General features: G+C 39.2%; 2 protein-coding genes across 2 annotated transcripts; both read left to right on the forward strand.

The window, feature by feature from the left end:
• The first annotated feature begins 343 nt into the window (after window positions 1-343).
• On the forward strand, window positions 344-2,337 carry arpp19b (cAMP-regulated phosphoprotein 19b). The gene is made up of 3 exons (XM_058644969.1): window positions 344-538; window positions 991-1,113; window positions 1,243-2,337. Exons 1-3 carry the CDS (start codon window positions 494-496, stop codon window positions 1,411-1,413), a joined length of 339 nt encoding a protein of 112 aa, XP_058500952.1. The 5' UTR covers window positions 344-493; the 3' UTR covers window positions 1,414-2,337.
• A 959-nt stretch (window positions 2,338-3,296) lies between these two features.
• Window positions 3,297-22,673, forward strand: LOC131469667 (unconventional myosin-Va-like). Its single transcript, XM_058644906.1, has 40 exons — window positions 3,297-3,570; window positions 4,695-4,805; window positions 5,734-5,905; window positions 6,541-6,685; window positions 6,794-6,950; window positions 7,038-7,181; window positions 7,339-7,420; window positions 7,507-7,614; window positions 8,318-8,424; window positions 8,545-8,810; window positions 8,910-8,991; window positions 9,072-9,212; window positions 9,351-9,476; window positions 10,619-10,702; window positions 10,948-11,073; window positions 11,337-11,434; window positions 11,523-11,609; window positions 12,058-12,166; window positions 12,264-12,475; window positions 12,553-12,709; window positions 12,803-13,042; window positions 13,199-13,447; window positions 13,799-13,892; window positions 13,981-14,123; window positions 14,374-14,496; window positions 15,039-15,173; window positions 15,289-15,345; window positions 16,138-16,365; window positions 16,482-16,549; window positions 16,738-16,812; window positions 16,904-17,102; window positions 17,284-17,377; window positions 17,481-17,624; window positions 17,720-17,874; window positions 17,965-18,054; window positions 18,156-18,306; window positions 18,730-19,012; window positions 19,810-19,984; window positions 21,189-21,269; window positions 21,394-22,673. The coding sequence occupies exons 1-40, from the start codon at window positions 3,544-3,546 to the stop codon at window positions 21,544-21,546; spliced, it is 5,478 nt and encodes a 1,825-aa protein (XP_058500889.1). The 5' UTR covers window positions 3,297-3,543; the 3' UTR covers window positions 21,547-22,673.
• Window positions 22,674-22,715: the final 42 nt, after the last annotated feature.

Raw genomic sequence — 22,715 nt, forward strand, 5'->3', positions numbered from 1 at the left:
TTGGGCTGTGACATCACCAATTTTCGTGAAATTTGGTGCAACTTAGTTTTGGCTTTGTCCTAGCAGGTTTCACCTTTGGCGGCGCTACTGAACCATTTCGTACCACTTTAACATACATTTTTATTCTTGTTTTATAAATTGTTTCGGCAGTATTGATTTGCGTGCCAATTTTCGTCTGTTTTCACCAACCAAAATGAGATCATTTCGGAAGATTTTTTTTCCAGGAATTCCAAAAGGTCCTCGCAGCACTGTATGGGTGTTCGGCCATAAATAAATAATGATATAAGAGAAAATCACACAACATGAACAGTATGTCTGACTCTGGATCTCTGGCATCGATTCACCGGCCTGTTGCTGTACAGGCTGCTGCTGCTGCCCTCGCCCGCCTCGTCGCTACATCGGCTGCTGCTGTTGCTGCTATTCATCCTCCTTCATAGCAGCTGGCAACAAGACGAATCATCCACATTTCTGTGAGCGGCGATTCGGCTCAGATATGTCCGAGGAAGTTGTAGAAACGAGGACGTCAGACGACCAACAGGTAAACTGTGACAACGAAATGTTAATTTTGACGAGTGTCCGGCGACCGTTTCATGTCTTATCTGGTAAAGTAGCATACGGCTAGCAGAAAGCTAGTTAGCTAGTAGCTGCTCTTGACTAATGTCATCGGCGATGCCACCGCCAAGTAATTAGCTAATTAGCTTCCAACGTTTGTTGTCAAAGCAAAGTGAACACCCCACTGCCTCTGGGCCAACGTGTTGGTTTACATACCTTTACTTGTAAACTGATTGTAACTTAAGTTGTGTATGATGTTTCTAAACGTGCTGCAGCGAATAGCTAGTTAGTGTTGGTGCAAACACTAGTTGGGAGTTTCCCTCGTGATGGCGCCTGCACATTTACTCTTTATCAGTTTTGATTGCTCGTGAAGAATTTTAACAATTCATGAGCTAGTTGTAGCCTGTTCCATCTATACACTCTGTGCTCTTCCAACAGGAAATGGAGGACAAAGTAGTCAGTCCAGAGAAAGCAGAGGAGGCCAAACTGAAGGCCAGGTATCCCACCCTTGGAGCCAAGCCTGGAGGCTCAGACTTTCTCAGGAAAAGACTTCAAAAAGGGGTGTGTTTCTGACATGACCATGGTCATATCCACATAGCAATGAAACTACATGTCTGAATGAATGATGTATAGTAAAGAAAATGGATGATCGCATTTGCAATATCCTTACTTCCTCTATTGTTTTCCCAGCAAAAGTACTTTGACTCTGGGGACTACAACATGGCTAAGGCAAAAATGAAGAATAAACAGTTGCCTTCAGCCCCGACAGAGAAGACGGAGATCACAGGAGACCACATCCCTACACCTCAGGACCTGCCTCAAAGAAAGACTTCAATTGTGGCCAGCAAACTGGCTGGTTGATGCTTTTATATTCACTGAATTATTTACCATTCCAACTCCCATTTCATATCTACCTGCCATTTATGTTTGTTTGTTTTTCACCTTAGTATGTATTCTCTAAGAACAAGTTGTGTATTAAGCCAAATATTTGAGAAAAATTGGAAGGATTTGGAGTTGAGTCCAACAAATCAATAGCAGGAAAATATTTATCGAGCTCATTGTATAAATATAAATGGATGTTAATCTTATTTTCACTGAACATTTTTAGGATCTATGTCTTTGTACAAATGCCTGTCTAACTAAAGCTGATTAACCTGTGAGGAGCATCTGTCTTCATAACCACAAACAAATCTTTTTGGTTATTATTGAAACAAAAATACTTATGACTTATAACCATAGAAAAGATGTTATCAGTGATTGCATTGATGTATGTGTGAAATCAAAGTTAAATTTACAGGTAATATTTCAGTTTGAAACTTGAACTTTTCACCTGCTCATCTGCAGGCATGGCTATTTAGTGCAAAGTGAAGTACTTGCACTGTATTGTTTTTTCAAATTTGTCTCTTCCTCTTTCCCCTTGTGAAGCAGTTTGATAATGTGCCCGCTAAGCACTGAAGATTAGATCACACACGTTTTGTAACCGATGTGTTTTAATTCATTTTAGTAACTTTGGTTTGCCAAGACTTGCTGCTGGTTCCCATCTCATCAGACCTCGAAAATGGCCTTAAAAGTAATGAACTGTTCCTCTTGAGCAATATTTGCTCCCTCAGTGAGAATCTTAGTTGTGAATCTTGCCTGAAATGTCTGTCACTGTTTGACTGGAATCACTTAGGATTTTATGAAAAGAAACTTCATTGACATGTCTGGAGTGTGCATGTGCATTTACTGTGCATTCACACTGTGCCATTTGTTTTGTAAATAAAATAGTTTTGCATAATAATCTCAGTTGAATGTGTCCTTGTATTTGTCATGCATGATAGTCACTGAAGAACAGAAACACCTCATAGAGCATTGGCTACTTAATACTAAGGTTACTTGTGTTTTACAATGCCTTTATTCATGTATAAGATGTAATCTCAAAGTACATGGTGTCTTGCAGCTGGCATTTCTGAACCAGAAGTACATTGGGAGTCTTCACCAGAGTTTCTATTCAAAAATGCATCTCTGGACAACAGAGAAAAATGGTTTGAGACCATTTTTAATTTTAATTTTTTTTTTAACTCCAGTTAAGCTTTTCTAGATGTGTAGATGTTCAAAAGAATTGAGCTAAAAATGGCTGATGCATTGATCAGTACCCCTATTATGGTAATATTCTGTACTCAAACCAAAATGTATGTCATATTTTGAATTCAAGAACAATGTATAATAATGAAAATTACATTTTTCCTCTTTTGTTTTGAGGTCAGCATGACACACACATAAACACACAGAAGTCACTGTTTATGTCGTATTTACCCGACACATTTGAGCCACAACAACATAAGGTGTGTCAGCTGAAATGAGGTGTGGCATTAACTGCACTAAATGCATTTGTCTGATTGAAGTGTAAATGGTCTATTTAAATAGATAACTATTTAAATTAATCTTAAACAGCATAGCTTCCCAAACCTTAGCAGTTTTAGGTTCTTATAAACTTTATAAAACCTCTGAGGCCCATGCCCAGATTTGTAGAACCACATTGAACTAAACAAACATGTATGCACATAATCATAATCATACTCGTACATAAGAAGTCCTACATTATTATTATTTTTTTTTTACCAAGAATAAATTAATTAAATTAATTTGCTAAATTTGATCCCTCGCTGCCTTTGATCGTAGTCGCGTATGTAAAACAGCTCGACTCAACACGCAGGGAAAACAAAAATCGACATGTGACAACACTTGAAAGGTTCAGGCAATCCAGGGAATTACTTGACATAACCGCGCTGGCCGCTAGATGGCGCAAATGACGCACGAGAGCTAAACGTGTCGGGGCACGCGCAGACCTGACTGACGTTTGAGCAGTTGGAATTTTCTCCGGAGTGAGTTCAGGGGAGAAATTGAAGAAAAGTTTATTTGTTCGTTCCTCTCTGTGACTCGAATGTGGTTCACGTCTCACCACCGCGGCCACAGGAAGTTCACTAGTCTCCACCGGGAGTCTCCACAGACATGGCAGCCGCTGAACTTTACTCTCAGGTTGGTAAATTCACCTTTTCTCTCTCTTGTGTCGCTTGTTGAGCTCATTTAACAGTTTCCTCCGGCCGACATCGCCTGACTCACCGTTTCATTTATCCATCAAAAATAATGCTTTACTTGTGACCAGACAGCGTTTTACTTATTGCTTCATAAAAAAGTATGGTTTATTTATTTAGCAATTGACATTTAACTACTCGATTTTGATAGAAAACACGAGACATTTTTATCTACTTTATTATTTGCAAATTAGTTCTTCTAACTAATCCTTCATCCTTGCACTTTTTATACTCGTAATGACCCATGAGTTTCTCAATAAAGGGGAGGGGAGATGAAATAAGTATAATGAAAATAAGAAATGTCAGTGCAACTAAATAGTCAAGTAAATACATTACAAAATGATTTACTTTAATTTAACCAAACTAATAAACTGCAAAATATATAGAGGCAGTAATGAAACATTACTTTATGGACTCCTGTAAACTAAACATAAACTTACTTGTAAAACCCAAAACAAAACAATCTAAATATCCATTACATAAGATCAATTACATACATAAGTGGATGATACCTGTTTGTACATGTGTATGTGCATGTATGTATAAAGGAATTTGAGGATGTTGTCATTTTGAGGTTTGGTAAACACTGATTGTAATTTTACACTACATTTTATGGACAAAACCATTAATTTGATGAATCAAAAAAATAATTTACTGGTTAATTTATTATGAAGATAATCTCTAGTTGCACCTCTAATAAATCTTGTATGCCTTCTTAAATATCCAGTCCCCATCCACATAATCCTCATGGTCATTGTCACTTTACTGCTGTGCTGATGAAGTTTTGAGCACAAAACAAATGTAGTTAAAAAAAAATGAAGATCTAATAAAAGATGAAAACAAAAAGAGCACTGTGAAATTCCACCAAAACTGAAATACAAGGAAGGACTGTATCAGAGCGGCACAATGTCGGGAACAATGGAGGTCCAAGACAGCTGATAGCAAATGGCACATGAAGAAGAAGATGAAGTTTTCTTAAAAAAAAAAAAGAAATAATGAAAAAAGGATGTGTTAATAAAAGTGTAGTGGTTGAATGGCTCTGACTCTGGTTTTCCCTCTGCCCATCAGTTTGCCCGTGTTTGGCTTCCAGATGCAGCTGAAGTGTGGAAGTCAGCAGACCTTATCAAGGATTTCACTCCTGGGGACCTGACACTGTCTCTGCAGCTGGAGGATGGCACGGTGAGGGAGGGAACACGCACACACAGGGATGGGACAATACACAATTATTGTACACTGTATAATATACATGCATTCAATACACAATTATTGCACAACGTGAAAGAAAGTACTGACCAAGTTGATTGTGGTGAATTTCCATTATCAAGACAATCTTGATCAATTTTCAATCATTTATATTTCATGTGAGTAACTTGAAGATGCAGTGTAGCTCACCAACATACAGTCCTAGTGATTTACAATGACCCGATTTAAGGTTGACGTTTTCAGTAAAAATATGTTTTTGTACATTATATTACTACATATTGCAACATTTTTTGGTAACATGATTTTTGGTACGTTAGGTTGTCTTGCATATCTATAAACTTTATCATCTAAAATTGCCGCTATTCGTCTTAGGACACTGTGGTGACTTCCATTTGTTTGGACAGCTTTAACAAAGTGTTATCCCTAAACTTAACCTTACTACAATTCAAATCTTAGCCCTAAAATTAACAAGTTCCTCAGAAATGAGGTTCTGTCTTTTTAAGAAAACCTGGTCCTAAAGAGGTAACAATCATGTGTACACATATATTGTAGATTCTCAGGCAACACACACACCTTGTGTGCTGCTTTTTGCATGTGGAACAAAATGGCTTTAAAAGTGGATTGTTGGATAAAAATGTTGAAATATTGTGGTGACATTGCATTTGCCCAGCTCTGTTGCTACCTGCGGCTACGAAAGTCGAGTTTGGGCATGCACGTCAGGTAAGTATTATCAGGAGTTTGCAAGAATGAGGGAAGTGCTACTAGTTAGTTTTGCCATAATGCTACTATTATGTATTTAATCAACACTTTTTTGCTTGTTTTTAGGTCTGTATTTACTGCTTGTACAATGTAAGACAGGACTAATGCTTTATATACTCAAAACTAACGTGTTGTGTATTTCTAGGAGGTGGAGTTCAAAATAGATGCCAGAACCAACAACCTGCCACCACTAAGAAACCCAAACATCCTGGTGGGAAAGAATGATCTCACTTCTCTTAGCTACCTCCACGAGCCAGCTGTGCTGCACAACCTTAAAGTGCGCTTTATCGTCTCCAAGTTGATTTACACGTACTGTGGTAATAATGAGCTTCATCTCCTTTGACTCTCACTATCACTGTAGACTTTGGAGCCCTGTACACTCTACACTCTGACATCATCTGCAGTACATTAGATGACAAATACTGTGGTAATGGCTGCTCTTAAAGCTGTAGTGTGTCACCTTTACATATAAGCAAATGTCATTTTTATTCAAACTCTTGTCAAATGAGTTCATATAGTGCTGATTAAGCCTATCAACTCCATGTGACTCTCTCTCTCGCTCTGTTTCCCAATATATAGGTGTTTTGTTTTCATGTCTGTGGCGACACATAGTGATGCATTTTATGTCATGACTGATGTAGGGAAGGCTGAAGCGCAACAGTTACACTAGTTAAGTGTGACAGCAGTGAACTTAAGGGAATTAACCATGGTTCTCTGAATCATGGGTGAGGTAGTGAGATAACAAAATGAATGTTGAAAGAGAACAGTTAGAATATGGACCTGGATTTGTCCTTTCAGAATGCTCTGCAGGGTCACCTGAGGCGTGGGATAAGTGTAGACGTGGTAGTGACACTAGCAGTGCTTTGTCGACAGAAGTTACATACTGGAGTTTTAAAGCAGCTCACGCCAAAATGTATACTTTTACTGAGTTTTATTTTCCTTGTGTTTTTAGGAATTGTCCTGGTTGCCATAAATCCCTATGAGAGCCTGCCTATCTATGAAACTGACATCATCAATGCCTATAGTGGGCAGAACGTGAGGGACATGGACCCCCATATATTTGCAGTGGCAGAGAAAGCCTATAGGCAGATGACCAGGTTGTGAAACATTTTAAACCTTTCAAAGCAAGTGAAATGTCCACCCTTGATCTTCAATGATGCTTCTGCTTTATTTGACCTTTTCATTATTATCATATTTTAATGCAGGGATGAAAGAAACCAGTCCATCATTGTGAGTGGTGAGTCTGGAGCTGGAAAAACCGTCTCTGCCAAGTATGCAATGCGTTACTTTGCCACAGTCAGCTGCTCCTCCGGTGAGACGAGTGTGGAGGAGCGAGTCCTCGCCTCCAACCCCATCATGGAGGTGACATTTCCCATTGCATTGAAATAGGGCGAGAAACACTAAATGAAATTACTTTTACTGATTTGTTTTTTTTACTGTGTTTTTTAGGCCCTTGGGAACGCTAAGACAATAAGGAATGACAACAGCAGTCGCTTTGGGAAGTACATTGAGATCGGGTTTGACAAGAAGTATCGCATAATTGGAGCTAACATGAGGACCTACTTGCTGGAAAAGTCAAGAGTGGTGTTTCAGGTAATTTCATTGGTATGGGTTTAATTTGCATGTCTATATGTGACTAGCTTGTTAAAGACTCTTGTTGGCATGTACCATCTAATATAATGATATGATATAATATAACTTACCGTGTATTATTATTTACCTGGTTCCCATTGTGCATCTATACTTTTAGGCCCATGGAGAAAGAAACTACCACATATTCTACCAGCTGTGTGCCTCTTCACATTTATCAGAGTTCAAAGCTTTCAAGCTGGGTATGTGAATCTCTGAAATATAGTGTTCTGTTTATTATGATATAGACATTATTTGCAAGAATATTTTCTATGTTTTATGCTTATAGGTTGTGCAAGTGACTTTCACTGCACTAACCAGGGCCAGAGCCCAGTCTTGGATGGAGTTGATGATGCCAAAGAGATGTGCAGTACCAGGAGGGCTTTCTCTCTGTTAGGTAAGTCTCGGTTACTTAGTTTTCAGTAAAAATGTGCATTTACAGCACATATGTTAAATATTTAAGGTGCTCCACATGCTTTATCAACCAATGCCCGCTATATTCAAGCACTTGTCATATGAGTCCACACAATGCTGATTACACCTATCAGCTCCAACTGACTCTTTCTGGGACTGATCAGGTGAGGTGGTAGAAGCACACAGCACGAGTAAAGGGAGACTATAGCTGAAAACAGCAAGAAGAGCCCATGAAAAGTTTGAGAAATGGATTCTACTGTTAGAAATGAGCCTGGATGTTCAAAAGGACTTTACAGTCGTGTTATAATGTTGGCTTCTCACAAGCAGGATTGGTCAATATTGTTTTGGTAATTCCCCAGTAGTCCACAGGGGGCGATATGCGCTCCATGCTGGGTCCTTGATTATTATTGATTCTGCCAAGAGGTTATATTTGTTTATGAGTAGCATAACTCAAAAAGAAAAGGATAGAATAAGATGACATTTTCTGAGGAAGTAAGTTGTGGCCCATGAAAGAATCATTGGACATGGATCCAGATTCAGGAATTCTTTAAAACAACATTTAATCCCGTGAGAAAGGGGAGTGTATTAACACAGAGCCAAACTATGTGGCATTGGTGGAAGTTTGCAGGTCTCTATGTCTTTGAGTGCTTTCTCTATTTGTTTTATTTGGTGTGTTTTCACTGCAGGAATCAGTGAAAGTGTTCAAATGGAAATTTACCAAATTCTGGCAGCACTTCTTCACCTCAGCAACATGGAAGTAAAAGATCAATCAGGAGACCGAAGCAGCATCTTGGTAAATGCCAATTAACCCTGAACACAACATGAGAGCTCACTATTATCCAATTCATTGTCTATTATATGTGCAAATGTAATAATGAGGATATGTAGATGAGTATAATTTATGTATTCCCAGCCAGATGACTGCCACCTTATGGTGTTTTGTGAGCTAATGGACGTGCCACGTGATGAAATGGCCCATTGGTTTTGCCACAGGAAACTCAAGACAACCACAGAAACCTACGTGAAATCTGTCGCCAAAATAAATGCTGTCAATGGCCGAGATGCTCTGGCGAAACACATCTATGCCAAACTCTTCAGCTGGGTTGTGGACAGTATTAACAGTGCCTTAAAATCTGCAGCAAAACAACACTCATTCATTGGTGTGCTGGACATTTACGGGTACTGTATATTGTGCACCTGATTTTTGGCTTTTTCATTTATCTATTCTTCCCCCAGCTGATCAAATACTGTATGTCGTAATTGTAACTCTTTCTTCAGGTTTGAAACATTCGATGTCAACAGCTTTGAACAGTTTTGCATCAATTATGCCAATGAGAAGCTTCAACAGCATTTCAACCTGGTATGTGCCTTTTGCTGTGCAACGCGTACATTTTCTCGTCAAATTTAAACTAATCCTTTTTTTGCTGTCCCTCCCTACAGCATGTCTTCAAACTGGAGCAAGAGGAGTACATGAAAGAGGAGATCCCTTGGACACTGATTGATTTCTATGACAACCAGCCATGCATTAATCTCATTGAGGCCAAGCTGGGTGTCCTGGACCTTCTTGATGAGGAATGTAAGGTAAAATACCATGCTTTACTTAAGTCATCAAAAGTAGGTACGGTTTCCTTCCCCTGCAGCGATCTCCACCACACTGTCTTTGGAGATCATGAGTAATGTCATGACTAAGTGATGTGTCACTTCTTCCTCTTTCCACAGATGCCCAAAGGCTCTGATGACACATGGGCCCAGAAACTGTACAATACCCTCCTGAAGCAAAATGCGCACTTTGATAAACCTCGGTTATCAAATAGAGCGTTCATCATTGACCACTTTGCCGATAAGGTACGTGACTGCCCAGTAAAAGTCATGTTTACAGTGTGAGAGAGATACAGACATGACTTCATTTCAAATTTTGACCGCTGGTTTAACAGGATTCATTTTCAGCCCCCCACAAGGTCACAACATTGTAGAAAATGATATGCTCTGAGGCTGAATGTAGCTTTCATTTAAAAGCAAGGAGGAAATTTGCAAGTGAGAGAGATACAGACATGACTTAATTTCAAATTCTGACCGCTGGTTTAACAGGATTCATTTTCAGCCCCCCACAAGGTCACAAAATTGTAGAAAATGATACGCTCTGTGGCTGAATGTAGCATTCATTTAAAAGCAAGGAGGACATTTGCAAACCTTTTGGACAAGTCTCAAATACTGAGGTACATTTCAGGTTAAGACCTTTCTTTATGCTCTTTAAGTCAGGTAAAACAGAAAGTTGTTTGACTCATCCTATTGCATAGTATGAGCTCCTCTTTAGTAAAAGTGTAGTCTTTGCAAATCGCAGAGTTACCTTCTCATTGGTCTGCATCATAAGTGATATAGATTCTCTGACAGTTAACTACAGATCAACCCCTCATACTATGGCCTGTCTATCAGTGAGTCTATCTATTTTATCACGATAAAAATGTTTCTACATATATATGTTTAACTATAAGGTAATTAAAGGTTGAGGCTTGCTCTTGAAGGAGTGTTGAAGAAACCAGATAATTGTGCTTTAGAAAACAACACATACTTGATAAACACAGAATAATTTCACAAATCTCAGGGAAAACATTAAGAGCAATTATGTGTGACATCTCATGATGTTGATATTTACAGAACCTTTGTTATTATCATATTGAAGTAAATTAAATTGCAATACACTGTATATTGTTATTGACTTATTATTTTATACTTCTACTTATAATTGAGATCTAAATCTAAACTGGTATTTCCTCCAGGGCATAACCTGCTCTCTCACAGGCTTGCACTCCTCCCAGCACAGACCAGGATGACTAATGTTTCCTAGTAAAGAGCACAAACAATTGGCAAAGTCTTAATTCTGTGCTTTCAGCACAAATCTGTGGGACTAATTGGTCTTTTTCAGACGCTGGAGTTGACCTTTTGCTCTTAGCTGAAGAACGCAGTGTGACCTGGTGTTTTGTGCCTAGGTGGAGTACCAGTGTGCAGGCTTCCTGGAGAAAAACAAGGACACAGTCAATGAGGAGCAGATAAATGTGCTCAAAAAGAGCAAGGTGAAAGTCAAAAATGTGTTTACAATATTTAAATGTATTTACTGTCAAGTCTTTTTTGTGGTACAAGTTAAAAAATGTATTCAGCTTTTGTGTATGCGTCGTAAATCATTCGGCACACGCCCTGGAATTGTTCAGCTAGAACTAATAGAGGAAATACATCCACTGCTGAATGTCAGATTTAAAAACAGTGCCATCTGCTGTACAATGACAACTTTGTTTTCAACTCTGAAAAATTATATTTGCAGTTTGATTTGCTGCTGAAACTGTGTGAGGACGAAGAGAAGGCAGCAAGCTCTACTAACAAACTTACCAGCACCATTGGAAGAGCTGGTCAGAGTCAGAGAGACAAGAAGAAGACTGTTGGACTGCAGGTGAGGTCAAGAAACATTACATGTTGTCATTTGAGAGTTTTTGGTCATACAGTTCCAGTATTACATTTCATATCTGCACAAAACCAGAGGAAGATGAATTATTAAACACGTTTGCAGAGAAGGATTAAATTATAGATATTTGGATACTGTCCATGTGGGCATAAGTCAAATCCTTATAGTGGACTTTAAAAAAGAAAGATGAAGCACATTTTATGAGGCATCCGCTGTAAACATACCAACATTTTGTTGCCGTCTTGTCTTAGTTTCGACAGTCTCTCCATTTGCTGATGGACACTCTGACTGCTACGACTCCTCATTACGTACGCTGCATTAAGCCAAATGACCATAAAGCTCCCTTCACGTGAGGATGATTTCCTTTTCTGTTTCTGATCATTTGCACTTTAACAAGTGCTGAATAATGTATGTTTATATGTTATTTTTTTATAAAGCTTGGACCCTCAGAGGGCAGTGCAGCAGCTGCGAGCATGCGGAGTCCTTGAGACGATCCGCATCTCAGCAGCAGGCTTTCCATCAAGGTAACATTGAAATAAAAATAAATAATGAGCTGATTGTACAGAAAAATGGGATTATAGTGGCACAAGGGGGAGATATCTGAGATGAGGACTTCTGCTTCTGAGCAGCAACATTAGGAAACCCCCCCACCCCCGAAGTCCAGAGACTGGTGGTCTTGGTGGTTGGTGACCCGATGAGACTGAAGAAGGATAAGGAATAATGAATTAGATGAGACTGTAAAGTCTTAGTGGTGATAGTGTGGTAGAAAGTCAGAAAAAGACAACATGATTAAAAAGGCAGCAGTGAGATGAATGAGCTAAGTGCACTGCAGGGCTATTGTGCAGGCTTCAGAGGAGATGTAAGCAGGAAATATGGGAATGTCCAAAAGAGTAGTCTTGACTGAAATAAAACTCAAGCTTCATGTTATTAAAATGAATTTTGTAATTTGTGCCATTTGTTTGAATATTACAGGTGGACCTATCAAGAATTCTTTAATCGTTATCGCGTCCTCATGAAGCAAAAAGATATTCTCAGTGATCTAAAACAGACATGCAAAAGTGTCCTTGAAAAACTTGTAAAGGTATGTCTTGATCGTGTGAAAGCCATAACTGCCATAGTGTTGACAACAAAATAAATGTCACTTTTGCACTAAAATATGACATATCACTTGTTCCTAGGACCAGGATAAATATCAGTTTGGCAAAAGCAAGATCTTCTTCAGGGCTGGTCAGGTGGCTTACCTGGAGAAGCTGCGTTCTGATAAGCTGCGAATGGCTTGTGTCCGCATCCAGAAGACCATTCGCTGCTGGTTGGCTCGCAAAAAGTACCTGAGGATGAGGGAATCTGCCATCACCATTCAGAGACACGTACGGGGTCACCAGGCACGTTGGTGAGTTGAGCCTTTAACAGCAGAATTATTTCAAATACTCTTATATTTCTCATGTGTGATGTTTTTTTTCCTGTCAGTTATGTTCAGCATCTGCGAAGAACCAGGGCTGCTGTTGTCATTCAAAAGAACGTGCGTATGTGGATCATGAGGAGACGCTACCAGCAGCAGCGCTCTGCAGCTATCACCATCCAGTGCTTCGTGAGGGCCTCCATGGCTAGAAAGCAGTATTATAAGGTCATTTGCTACTTCCTAAAACTTGTTGAGACCAGTTAAAACTACCACATGAATACTAGAAATAATCTTATGTTCTTGTATTTGGTTTCACAGTTGATGTTTGAGCAGAAGGCTTTAATCATCCAGAAGTGGGTTAAAGGCTGGCTGGCCAGGCGGCACTACAGACGCACTGTAGCAGCTATCGTTCTGCTGCAGAGCTGTGTGCGTCGCATACAGGCCAAGAAGGAATTAAAGAAGCTGAAAGTTGAAGCACGCTCAGTGGAGCACTTTAAGAAGCTCAACACTGGCATGGAGAACAAAATTATGCAGTTGCAGCACAAGATAAATGATCAGGTAAATGTTGTGAGAGGATGGATGTGTAGTTTTTTTCTGTGTTACATAGTTTGTGAATGAACCATTAGAAATAACAGTGTGGAAGAGAGACACAAGGTCACTGGAAGTTGTCGAATCACATGCACGGCGTGTGTATGTGTGTATCATCCCCTGCAGCAAAAAGAAAACAAAGAGCTCCGTGAGAAGCTGAGTGTTGTGGAGAGGACTCAGAGTATGGAGAGAGGGAGACAGAGCAAAGAGATGGAAAACCTACGTAGATCAGAGCACGAGGCCAGAGCGAAGGCAGAAACACTCCCCTCTGTACTGGAGCAGCTTTCCTTCCTGCAGCACGAGTTGGAAAACACACGTAAGGCGAAAGAAAACCTGGAGGAGCAGAAAAGGGTCTACATGGAGCAGACACAACAGGTATGTCTTGTAAAGGCTGGTTTGCTTTCTCAAATATTTACAGTTCCAAAGTTGGGTTTTAGACCTGCTTTAATCCGTTTTGTTGACCATAGGATCACAGTAGCATGTGGCTGCTTATGTTATTTACAGTTTTACCTTTAAAAAGCTAAGTTATTGCCTTCACCTACCTTTCTGTATGAAGTAAGCAACACAACTCAAAAAGTTACAGAAGGATTTTTATTACATTTTGATGGTGATCTGGATCACATGTATTGACAATTTAGGAAACGGAGTGGCCTTGGAGGTTTGTTCTATGAGAGGCTTTGTTTCTTTTCACAGAAAAAATATGTTTATAATAATTTTTGCATTCAGGTGATCGAGGATCTTAATATGAACAACAGCTTGTTGAGCAGTGAGAAAGATGAGCTGAACACTCAAATCCTTGAACAAGCCCAGAAGTTAACAGGTACTAAGCAGTTCACCTTGAATTTTTACAGTTCATTGGGAGGAATAGTTAATTTTCCAATAAATAAAGCACAATTGTTTTGTTTCAGAGGTTACAACCAACACTGAGGACACAAAACAACTGGAGAAGGACTTGAGTGAAGAACGCTCTCGCTACCAAAGTCTGCTGAGTGAGCACCTGCAGCTGGAGGAGCTGCACAGAGATCTGAAAGAAGAGATGAATCCGAGCATTGTGAGGACCTTTAGTTTGGCTTTACTTGGTTTTCACACTGCACCATTACTTGTCATTTGAAACGTATTTACTCATAGATTTATATAACAAATGTCTTGTGTGCAAAGCTTTTTTACTAAGCCCACAGAAACTGTTGAAAAAATATATTTTGCATAATAAGTAGACTGAATTTTTCTAAAGGTGGTATACATTTAGGTCAGGCTGCTTATTCTTTCACTCACATTTTTTTCCTATGTGTTTGTTGCACCAGAGTTACCAGAGTTCAAGCAAATGTGATCACAAGAGGAGTGACTCCAACTACAGCAGTAACTCGTCTGATTTTAGCCTGAGCTTAGGTTCCACAGAGGGAGAAGACAGTCCCATACAAACAGAGGTAATGGACTGAACCACATTATATCATAACCATCATAATCATAACTGTGTTCACAAAATGTGTATTCACCTGTAGGCTTTGCGGTGAGTGCAAAAACCTTTGCATTGGCAATTTAAAAAAAACACAGATTTTTACTAGAAATTTTTCATGGTGGAACATGTTTTTATGATCTAAAAAGTGTTACTTATCAACAGACTTGTGCCATAAAGGTTTAACATGCCGTAATTCCCATAGTTGGATAAAAATGTTTATTATTATTTTTCCTACTAAAGATCATGTGATTCCATTAACATGAGGGTTGTTGTTCAGATGAATATATGCTCCTTTACAGGAAACTTATTTAATTTATTTAAGGTATGGAAAGTAGAGGGATTTCTTGATGTCAGATGGTTTTGTGATGGTAAATTTACAATCTACACCCTGGGAACCAGACAAACATTCCTTGGAACAACTGTGGCCCTGTCTGTTATAATCCAATTAGTGCAGCATTGTGGCAACGTTATGGACACGTTCATCAGTTTATTCTTGCTGTGTTATGTCAGGATGAGACCCAGTCGACAGTGGACTTGCCTGTCCTTCTGAAGCTCCAGAGGAAATTGAAGGACTTGGAGCAGGACAAACTGTCACTGTGGCAGCAGCTGGATAAGAAGGAAGAAGTCCAGCAAGAAAAGGCAAAAGTAGGCACTGAAACACCAGTCATGTTTAGACTTCATAGGCTTTTAATTGTTTTTCACCGGTGCTTGTAGTTAAACGGTTGATATGGTTCATATTATGTGTATGTTCCCCAAAAAGGAAGTGGAGGAGCAGACGGCTGTTGCCAGAGCAGAACTGGATTTGGAAATACTGAAGGTACGACTTTGTCAGCAGTACAGTAAAGATTAGAGTGTGGTTTGAGCCATAGTTTTTCTGTCCAAATCCAACCAAGCCCAAGAGAACACTGACCAAACCCAACACATGTCCTGCATTTTTGGTTCAAGCCTGACCTGAACCCAATATAGTCGGAGTAAACTAAAGTGTTTCCTGTCATGCAGCCAGTTGTAACCTTTATTTATGTTTATGGCAAATGACAAAATGTATTGTTACATCCAGGAAGAAGCACAGACTAGTCCTGTGAACACACACACACAGATACACACAAATCACATACCAAAGTTATCAAGAAGCACTTTTGAGTATGATAGAATTTGATATGATAGAATTTCAGACTCGCCATTAACTGAACGTTAGTTCTTCCTCACTAAATCTTGTTGAACTGTAACTGCTGATAACTGCCAAGCATTGTGGTTCGAGTTGAAGAGGAAATGGATAACATCCATTATGCAGGGCTTCAGCAGCCTGTGTAAATGTTGTAAATAGTAAGGGCTGGTTCTAAACAAAAACCCTAGGTCAATCACTTATCGGTTTCTACTTATTATCACTTATTCTTAATAGTTATACATCTATTTGTTAAATGTCCACACATCATTTCAATAAAGACAGCATTTTCACCCTTTCAAATTCACCCTAATGTTTCTCTGAAATAACTGGAAATTACCATGTGAGTTGGTGTGACTGAGCCCAGACTGAGCCACGCTGTGATTTCGGGGGTTTTGTCCGTTCTTGAATAGAACCAGACATACATTTCTAAATGTCTTCTTGCAGCGGCAAGAGTTGGAGTCTGAGAACAAGAAGTTGAAGCAGGATCTAAATGAGCTGCGCAGGTCTCTGACCAATGAAAATAGTGAATTCGCACCTCCCGCTCCTGGATCTTCGCCTTACAACATACTGCTAGAACAACTCAACTCTTCCAATGAGGAGCTGGACGTGCGGAAAGAGGAAGTGTTGCTTCTTCGATCACACATGGTCCGCCAAGAAGCTCTTAAACATAAGGTGAGGCAGAGTTACTTTTTTTTAATTTTAGTTCATAGTAGGAATACTGTGAATTTAATTTGACAAAGTGTACATTTGACATTAATTAGCAATAATGCCATTTTTCTGACCTCTAGGACTCTCTACTGGGAGGAAGTGTAAATTTGGAGCTCAGTGAAATTCACGCATTTCAAGATATTGACAGGTGAGAACACTTCACTATCTAAATTATACACGCTTACTACAGGTTGACAGATAATACCTACACTATCAAATAAAACAGGTATTCCATTGCATTCTGTGTGATGATAAGAAGTCTAAATTAAAGTTGGACCTAGGGAAATTTAGTAATCCAGGATTAATGTGTCATCATTTTCTGTTGCTCCTCCTAAGATCACTTGACATCAAAAACCTGAATGAGGATGGAGAGCTATGGCTGGCTTATGAAGGCTTGAAAGAGACCAATAGGTAATGATGTAATAATCTGTTATTGGTTAGTTTTATGTGATATTACTGCCATATGAAAACAAATCTTATGTCTCCTCTGTTCCTCCTCCAGGCTTATGGAGAGCCAGATGCAGAAGCAGGAACGTGTTCATGGTGAGAAGTGTAGAGAGTTAACTGAGGAGATGAAGAGGCTGAAGGAAGAAGTTGAGCTGCAGAAGAAGCTGTTGAATCAGAGCCTCTTCTTGCCTGAAGATGCCCGAATCGATGCAAGCTTGAAGCATGAGATCACACGGCTTACCAAAGAGAACCTGGTGCGTCCACCTGTCTCTCATCACATCATCAGATACTCACTGATAAGATTTACATTGCAGTTCCTTGAAAATAAACCGTAACATGACTCTGGCCAGTACACGATTAAACTATTTAATCTGCTTATGTTCTTCTCTGTTTATATTTACAGCTGTTTACACTATTGTGCTTGAATCATTTCAGGAACTCATGGATCACCGAGAAAAACAAGAAAAAAACATACGCAAGTTGAAGAAACATCTTAAGTTTTACATAAAAAAAGTAGATGATTTTGAAGGTAATCACACAGGTCTGACTTCATATGACATTTGTATTTTCTTGATGATAATTGCACAACATTGTCTCTGTCTTTATTCATGTTGTGCTCTTGCTGTATTTAGAAAACATTCAGCAAATGAACAGTGGTTCCGCAATGAATGCTCCTGTCAAAGCAGTTCATATCACTCGCAAGGAGAAAGAAAAGCAAGGCATCTTGGAGTACAAGGAGGGCGACGAGAGCCGCATACTTAAACATCTGGTTGTAGGTATGTTTCCACTTGACTTCAAGAAAACCAGGAGTCTTTCATCGACAAAGGACACGTTGTTTGAGTGCCTCACGTTTAAATGTTGTAATTGTCAGATATGAAGCCTCGCGGTGTAGCAGTCAGCTTCATTCCCGGGCTTCCAGCCTACATCATCTTCATGTGCCTACGATATGCAGACATTGTGAACAATGAACATCGTGTCAGCACTCTGCTCCACTGCACCATCAGCAGCATCAAAGGGGTCATGAAGGTGCAGTGTATCACTTTAGTCTTTAATAAGTAAAACATATTGACATCTGCAGTTCCTTTGTAAACATGTTTTTTTTTCCCCCTTTTAAAGAGAAGAGGAGATGATTTTGAAGTGATGTCCTTCTGGTTGGCCAACACATGCCGGCTGATCAACTGTCTGAAGCAGTACAGTGGAGACGAGGTCAGCTGGAGAGGCTTTAGATGCTAATGTTTTTTTCCCACAGCTCGACATGTGCCATTATTGACTCTGGATGTCGTCTGCACCACCTGTTTCTACTCTAGGTTTTCACACAGCACAACACTGCAAAGCAGAATGAGCACTGCTTGTCCAACTTTGATCTGGCAGAGTACCATCAGGTTATTGGTGACCTGGCCATTCAAATCTATTATAAGCTCATCAAGTGCATGGAGGACATCATGCAGCCTCTTATAGGTGAGCAGTCACAATTTTGCTTGCACAATGTAAAAACTAATGTTGTTGTTGAATAGAATAGAATAGAATGAAATTAGTAGTGGATCTTGTTAAAACTAGTGCAATAAAAAGATTCCAACAGAAGACATACACACAATAACAAGTAAAGTACTTATTGGCGCCCACAGGACATGTTGCTAAGGAATAGATTAGATTATTTGTGAATTTCTGTTTGAGTTCTGATGTCCCTGGGGAAGAAGCTGTTTAATCTGTACGAGTCTAAGTGCTCCTGTGCCGCTTCCCTGAGAGCACCAAACTGAAAGGATCACAGCTCGGAGGATGGGAAGGATCTTTTATTATTTCCTCTGCTCTACTGAGGCATCGAGATGTTATTGTCAATAATGGAATGACATGGATTTTTATCTCCCTTCAATTCATGTGTAGTGGCAAGCATGCTGGAGTACGAGACAATCCAGGGAGTTCTGGGGTCCAAAACAACAGGCCAGAGGAAGAGAACCACAAGTTTTGCCGATGAGGGCGCTATTACATTGGAAGACCTCCTGCAGCGTCTCGGAATCTTCCTCACCACCATGACTCAGCATGGCATGGACGAAGACCTCATTAAGCAGGTGGTAAAGCAGCAGTTTTACTCCATCTGTGCAGTCACCCTCAACAACCTGATGCTGCGGAAGGACATGTGCTCCTGGAGTAAAGGCCTACAGATCAGGTACAGCAAGGAAGAGACTCTGCTCATGATATTGTTTATTTGTGTAATTCAATTTGTGGGGGAGGAGAAAAGTGAAGAATTAGATTGTGTTGTTTTCTGCCAATATTGGGCAAATTCACTCAGGTGGTATCATGAGATGTCTACAAAGCTACCAGTTAAGTCAGTTCAGCATAAATGGATATGGTGAAAGTGCTGTGATCAAATGTCAAAGTGTCACATTTTAAACAAAATGTATAGTTTTTATTGTTTACTCAGTTTCAACACTTTCATGTCACATTCACAGTGACCGAAAAACATTTAAGATACTTCTATATTCATGGCTACATCATCATCACCAAAACAACTTCTAGATACCTTATACACATCATTATATATTAATTATTCACAGAAACTGGGAATACTTGTTAGATATATACAGTAGTTTGACTTACCAAACATGTATCTCTTTTAAATAACTGGTTTAGCTATTTAAATACTATTCAGTGCTACAGAATTGACAGTAAAAAGTGGGTCCCCATGTAAAAAGTCAAGAAAACACTGATATTGGAAAATGTTAATATCCACAAAGCAGTGTTCGGTTCTGTGGTACATAACAAGGCTCCATTTTTAAAATGTGAGTTGTGAAACAGTCCAGTTTTGAATAGTAGCAACACCCACACATACTGTAATCCTCTGTTTTGAACTTTTCTTAACCTGTGTTGGACCTTCACTGGCCCAAGTGTTTGAGTAAAAAAAGAAAAAAATATTTTAAATTCCTTAATTCAATCTACATTGTTTCTCACTTCCTCTGGCTTCAGGTACAATGTCTGGCAGTTGGAGGAGTGGCTGGCGGAGCAGAAGATGGCTGACTGTGGTGCCAAGGAAACTCTGGAGCCACTTGTACAGGCTGCACAGCTTCTGCAGATCAAGAAGAAGACGGAGGCAGACGCACAAGCTATCTGCAGCATGTGCACTGCCCTCTCCACAGCGCAGGTCAGTGCCAGCCCTGAGTAATTTGGTGCCCTAGGCAAGATTTTAGCTGGCGCCCCCTTGCAAAGCAGCAGTCAATTTCACAAACAACTTTCATACAATCACACAGAAACTGCATGTGCGTATTCAAGATTTTATTTCTTTGAGTAAAAAATATCACACCAAATAAAAACTAAAGAAAGATACAAGTGATAAAATTAAAAAGGACAGGAGCACCTGATGCTGTGTCACTGGGCTGTGCAGAGGTAGACGGGACAGCAGCACCTGATGCTGTGTCACTGGGGGTGGTACTGAAATATTTTAAAAGTGCATCTGAAGAGAGAAGAGAAGTATATGTGACGACTGCATGTTACATTTTAATAAAAAAAACAGATGCTTGGTGTGCTATACATGAGACTAATATAGACTAATAATGAAAATGTGATGAGATTCATTCAACTTTATTGGCATTGCAATGCAATTCAGTCTAACCAGAGTGAAAAAACAAAAAAAAAAGTGCAGTGATATGAATATATATGTATATATAGCCTATGAATGATATGGGAAAGCTAAGGTATGAAATATTAGCAGAAATACACTTTAACTGCACTTTAACACTGATGTAAACTTTAACAAACATAAACTGTGACACATAAAACCAAAGGCTTACAACCACCCTATTACAAAGGGGATGGACAACTTAAAGCATTTTAACTGACATACAAGCAGGAAAGACACCTGTAAAATAACACCTGAATAGGCCTAATGTTAAGTTTCCAAACGTCCCTGATGAATTTAAGGTGGAGTAACATTAACACACGTCGACTCAGCTATTTATTGATTATTAAACAATGTTGCTATCGTCCGAAGTAAGCTAGCAAGCTAACACTCTGCTCCAACAACGGTAACTACGATGCATTATTTAATAATCTTTGCTATGACTTTATGTCGCTGTGGGCTTATATAATATTTCGAAATAATAGTAATAATGGCACTGGTAAAAAAAAAAAAGTAGTATTTATAATTAAAAAAAATTATATATATATATTTATTTTTTTTCCTCCGTTTTCGGCGCCCCCTGCGGATGACGGCGCCCCTAGCATTTGCCTATACTGCCTATGCCCAGGGCCGGCTCTGGCGCAGGTCCATCATTTAATAAAGCTGTAGCCATTTTAAATGTCAGTACTGTATTTCTCCAGTGTTTGATTGTTGTTTCTTGTCTCTGTAGATTCTGAAAGTGTTGACCTTGTACACCCCAGTGATTGAATTTGAAGAGCAGGTGTCAACCTCTTTCATCACAACTATTAACGTGAGTCAGTGAAGAGATTTGTCAGTGTTTTCAGGAATACACAGGACTTACCATTCAATGTTGTGCATAGTATTACTAATCCCAGATCTCTTTTTAAACAATATCTCTCTTTTCTTTATTTTAGAACATTTTGAAAGACAGAGCTGAGACATCTACTTTGATGATGGATAGCAAGAAGATCTTCTCTGTCACACTCCCCTTCACACCCTCATCTGTGGCACTGGAGACCATTCAGATACCTGCGAGCCTGAACCTGAGCTTCATCACCCGTGTCTAGACCAAAGACTGCTGACCCGAACACTGTTCTCTCTAAGTTCTGTTTACCAAGTAAAAACCAAAATCTTTCTCACCATCACTGATTTTTGCATTAGAGCAGCAGAAAAAAACATTATCATGCATTAATGTTTCAACTTTTCAGCACTGCAAAACATCTTTTAAAGGTAATTTCTTGCCGTCAGATGCAGGTGTAGATACTATTTTGTGAAATGAGTTTCATAGTTAAACATTTTCCTACTGGTAACTATCAATCTGAGTGCACTAAATGAACTAACCTTTTTTTATAAAAAATGATAACTGCAAGCAATTTTAATAATGTTTAGTACATTTAACAGCTAAATGCACAGATGTATATGTTAAAAAACGTCTCTTATATCAATGGTTGGTATTTTTGTCCTGACTATGCACACAGTAGATATGTCTCCTATCATTCTGAATGGTCTTGTTATTAAGGAATGATGTATTTGAAATAACTGGTAAAAGGGGATTTAGCCCCCCATTAAGTGTTATTGATCTTATAGATCAGGCTCAGTGTTTGAATGTGGGGTTTATGAACCACCAAGGAGTAGAAAATGTAGACAATTTGTATTTGTGACACACTCACTGTTGTTTGGCACAAACTTGTATTTAACTGGAGATACAAACTTGCATGAACAAATATAAGCCAACAGTGGTCTGCACTCTAATACTCATTTATTAGGTTGTAGACTCTCAGACTTGTCTAGGACTTGACTTACTAGACCAATAACAGCTTTTTTTTGGTTATCTCTGATATGAGTTAATATAAATAATGTATGTAAGGTGAATCTTTAATACTTAACACTGCTTCTTCATTGAAAAGTCCACAGACACTGTGAGTCAAGCTGGTGAAACACCTTATTTTATTTATTTTAATCATTTAACTTGTGGTTTGTGTTAACGGTCACTCACTGTTAGCTGGCTGACGAGTGACAACTGTGTCCGGTTTCTGTGGTCGTTAAAATCCTTGATCAAACGAGCACACCCACTTTGTCAAGGCAGTCACGAGACAGGTGGGCGGAGTCACAGCAGGTGAGCGACAATCGAACAAGGAAAAGACCCGGAAAATGAGTGGTGGGGATTTCAGAATAAAAGCTTCAGGTAGTCATATCCATGCTTGGTAAGATTAAGTTTTATAAGACTTAACTTTGT

Source organism: Solea solea, chromosome 12 (assembly GCF_958295425.1).
Source record: "Solea solea chromosome 12, fSolSol10.1, whole genome shotgun sequence".
In the NCBI taxonomy this organism is placed as follows: Eukaryota; Metazoa; Chordata; class Actinopteri; order Pleuronectiformes; family Soleidae; genus Solea; species Solea solea.

Coding starts and splice junctions, on each gene's coding strand:
- LOC131469667 (XM_058644906.1), top strand. CDS start 3,544: ATGGCAGCCGCTGAACTTTACTCTCAG. Junction 12,167..12,263: donor TCCTTGAAAAACTTGTAAAG/GTATGTCTTGAT, acceptor ACTTGTTCCTAG/GACCAGGATAAATATCAGTT. Junction 12,476..12,552: donor CGGGGTCACCAGGCACGTTG/GTGAGTTGAGCC, acceptor TTTTCCTGTCAG/TTATGTTCAGCATCTGCGAA.
- arpp19b (XM_058644969.1), top strand. CDS start 494: ATGTCCGAGGAAGTTGTAGAAACGAGGACGTCAGACGACCAACAG. Junction 539..990: donor GGACGTCAGACGACCAACAG/GTAAACTGTGAC, acceptor CTCTTCCAACAG/GAAATGGAGGACAAAGTAGT. Junction 1,114..1,242: donor GGAAAAGACTTCAAAAAGGG/GTGTGTTTCTGA, acceptor TTGTTTTCCCAG/CAAAAGTACTTTGACTCTGG.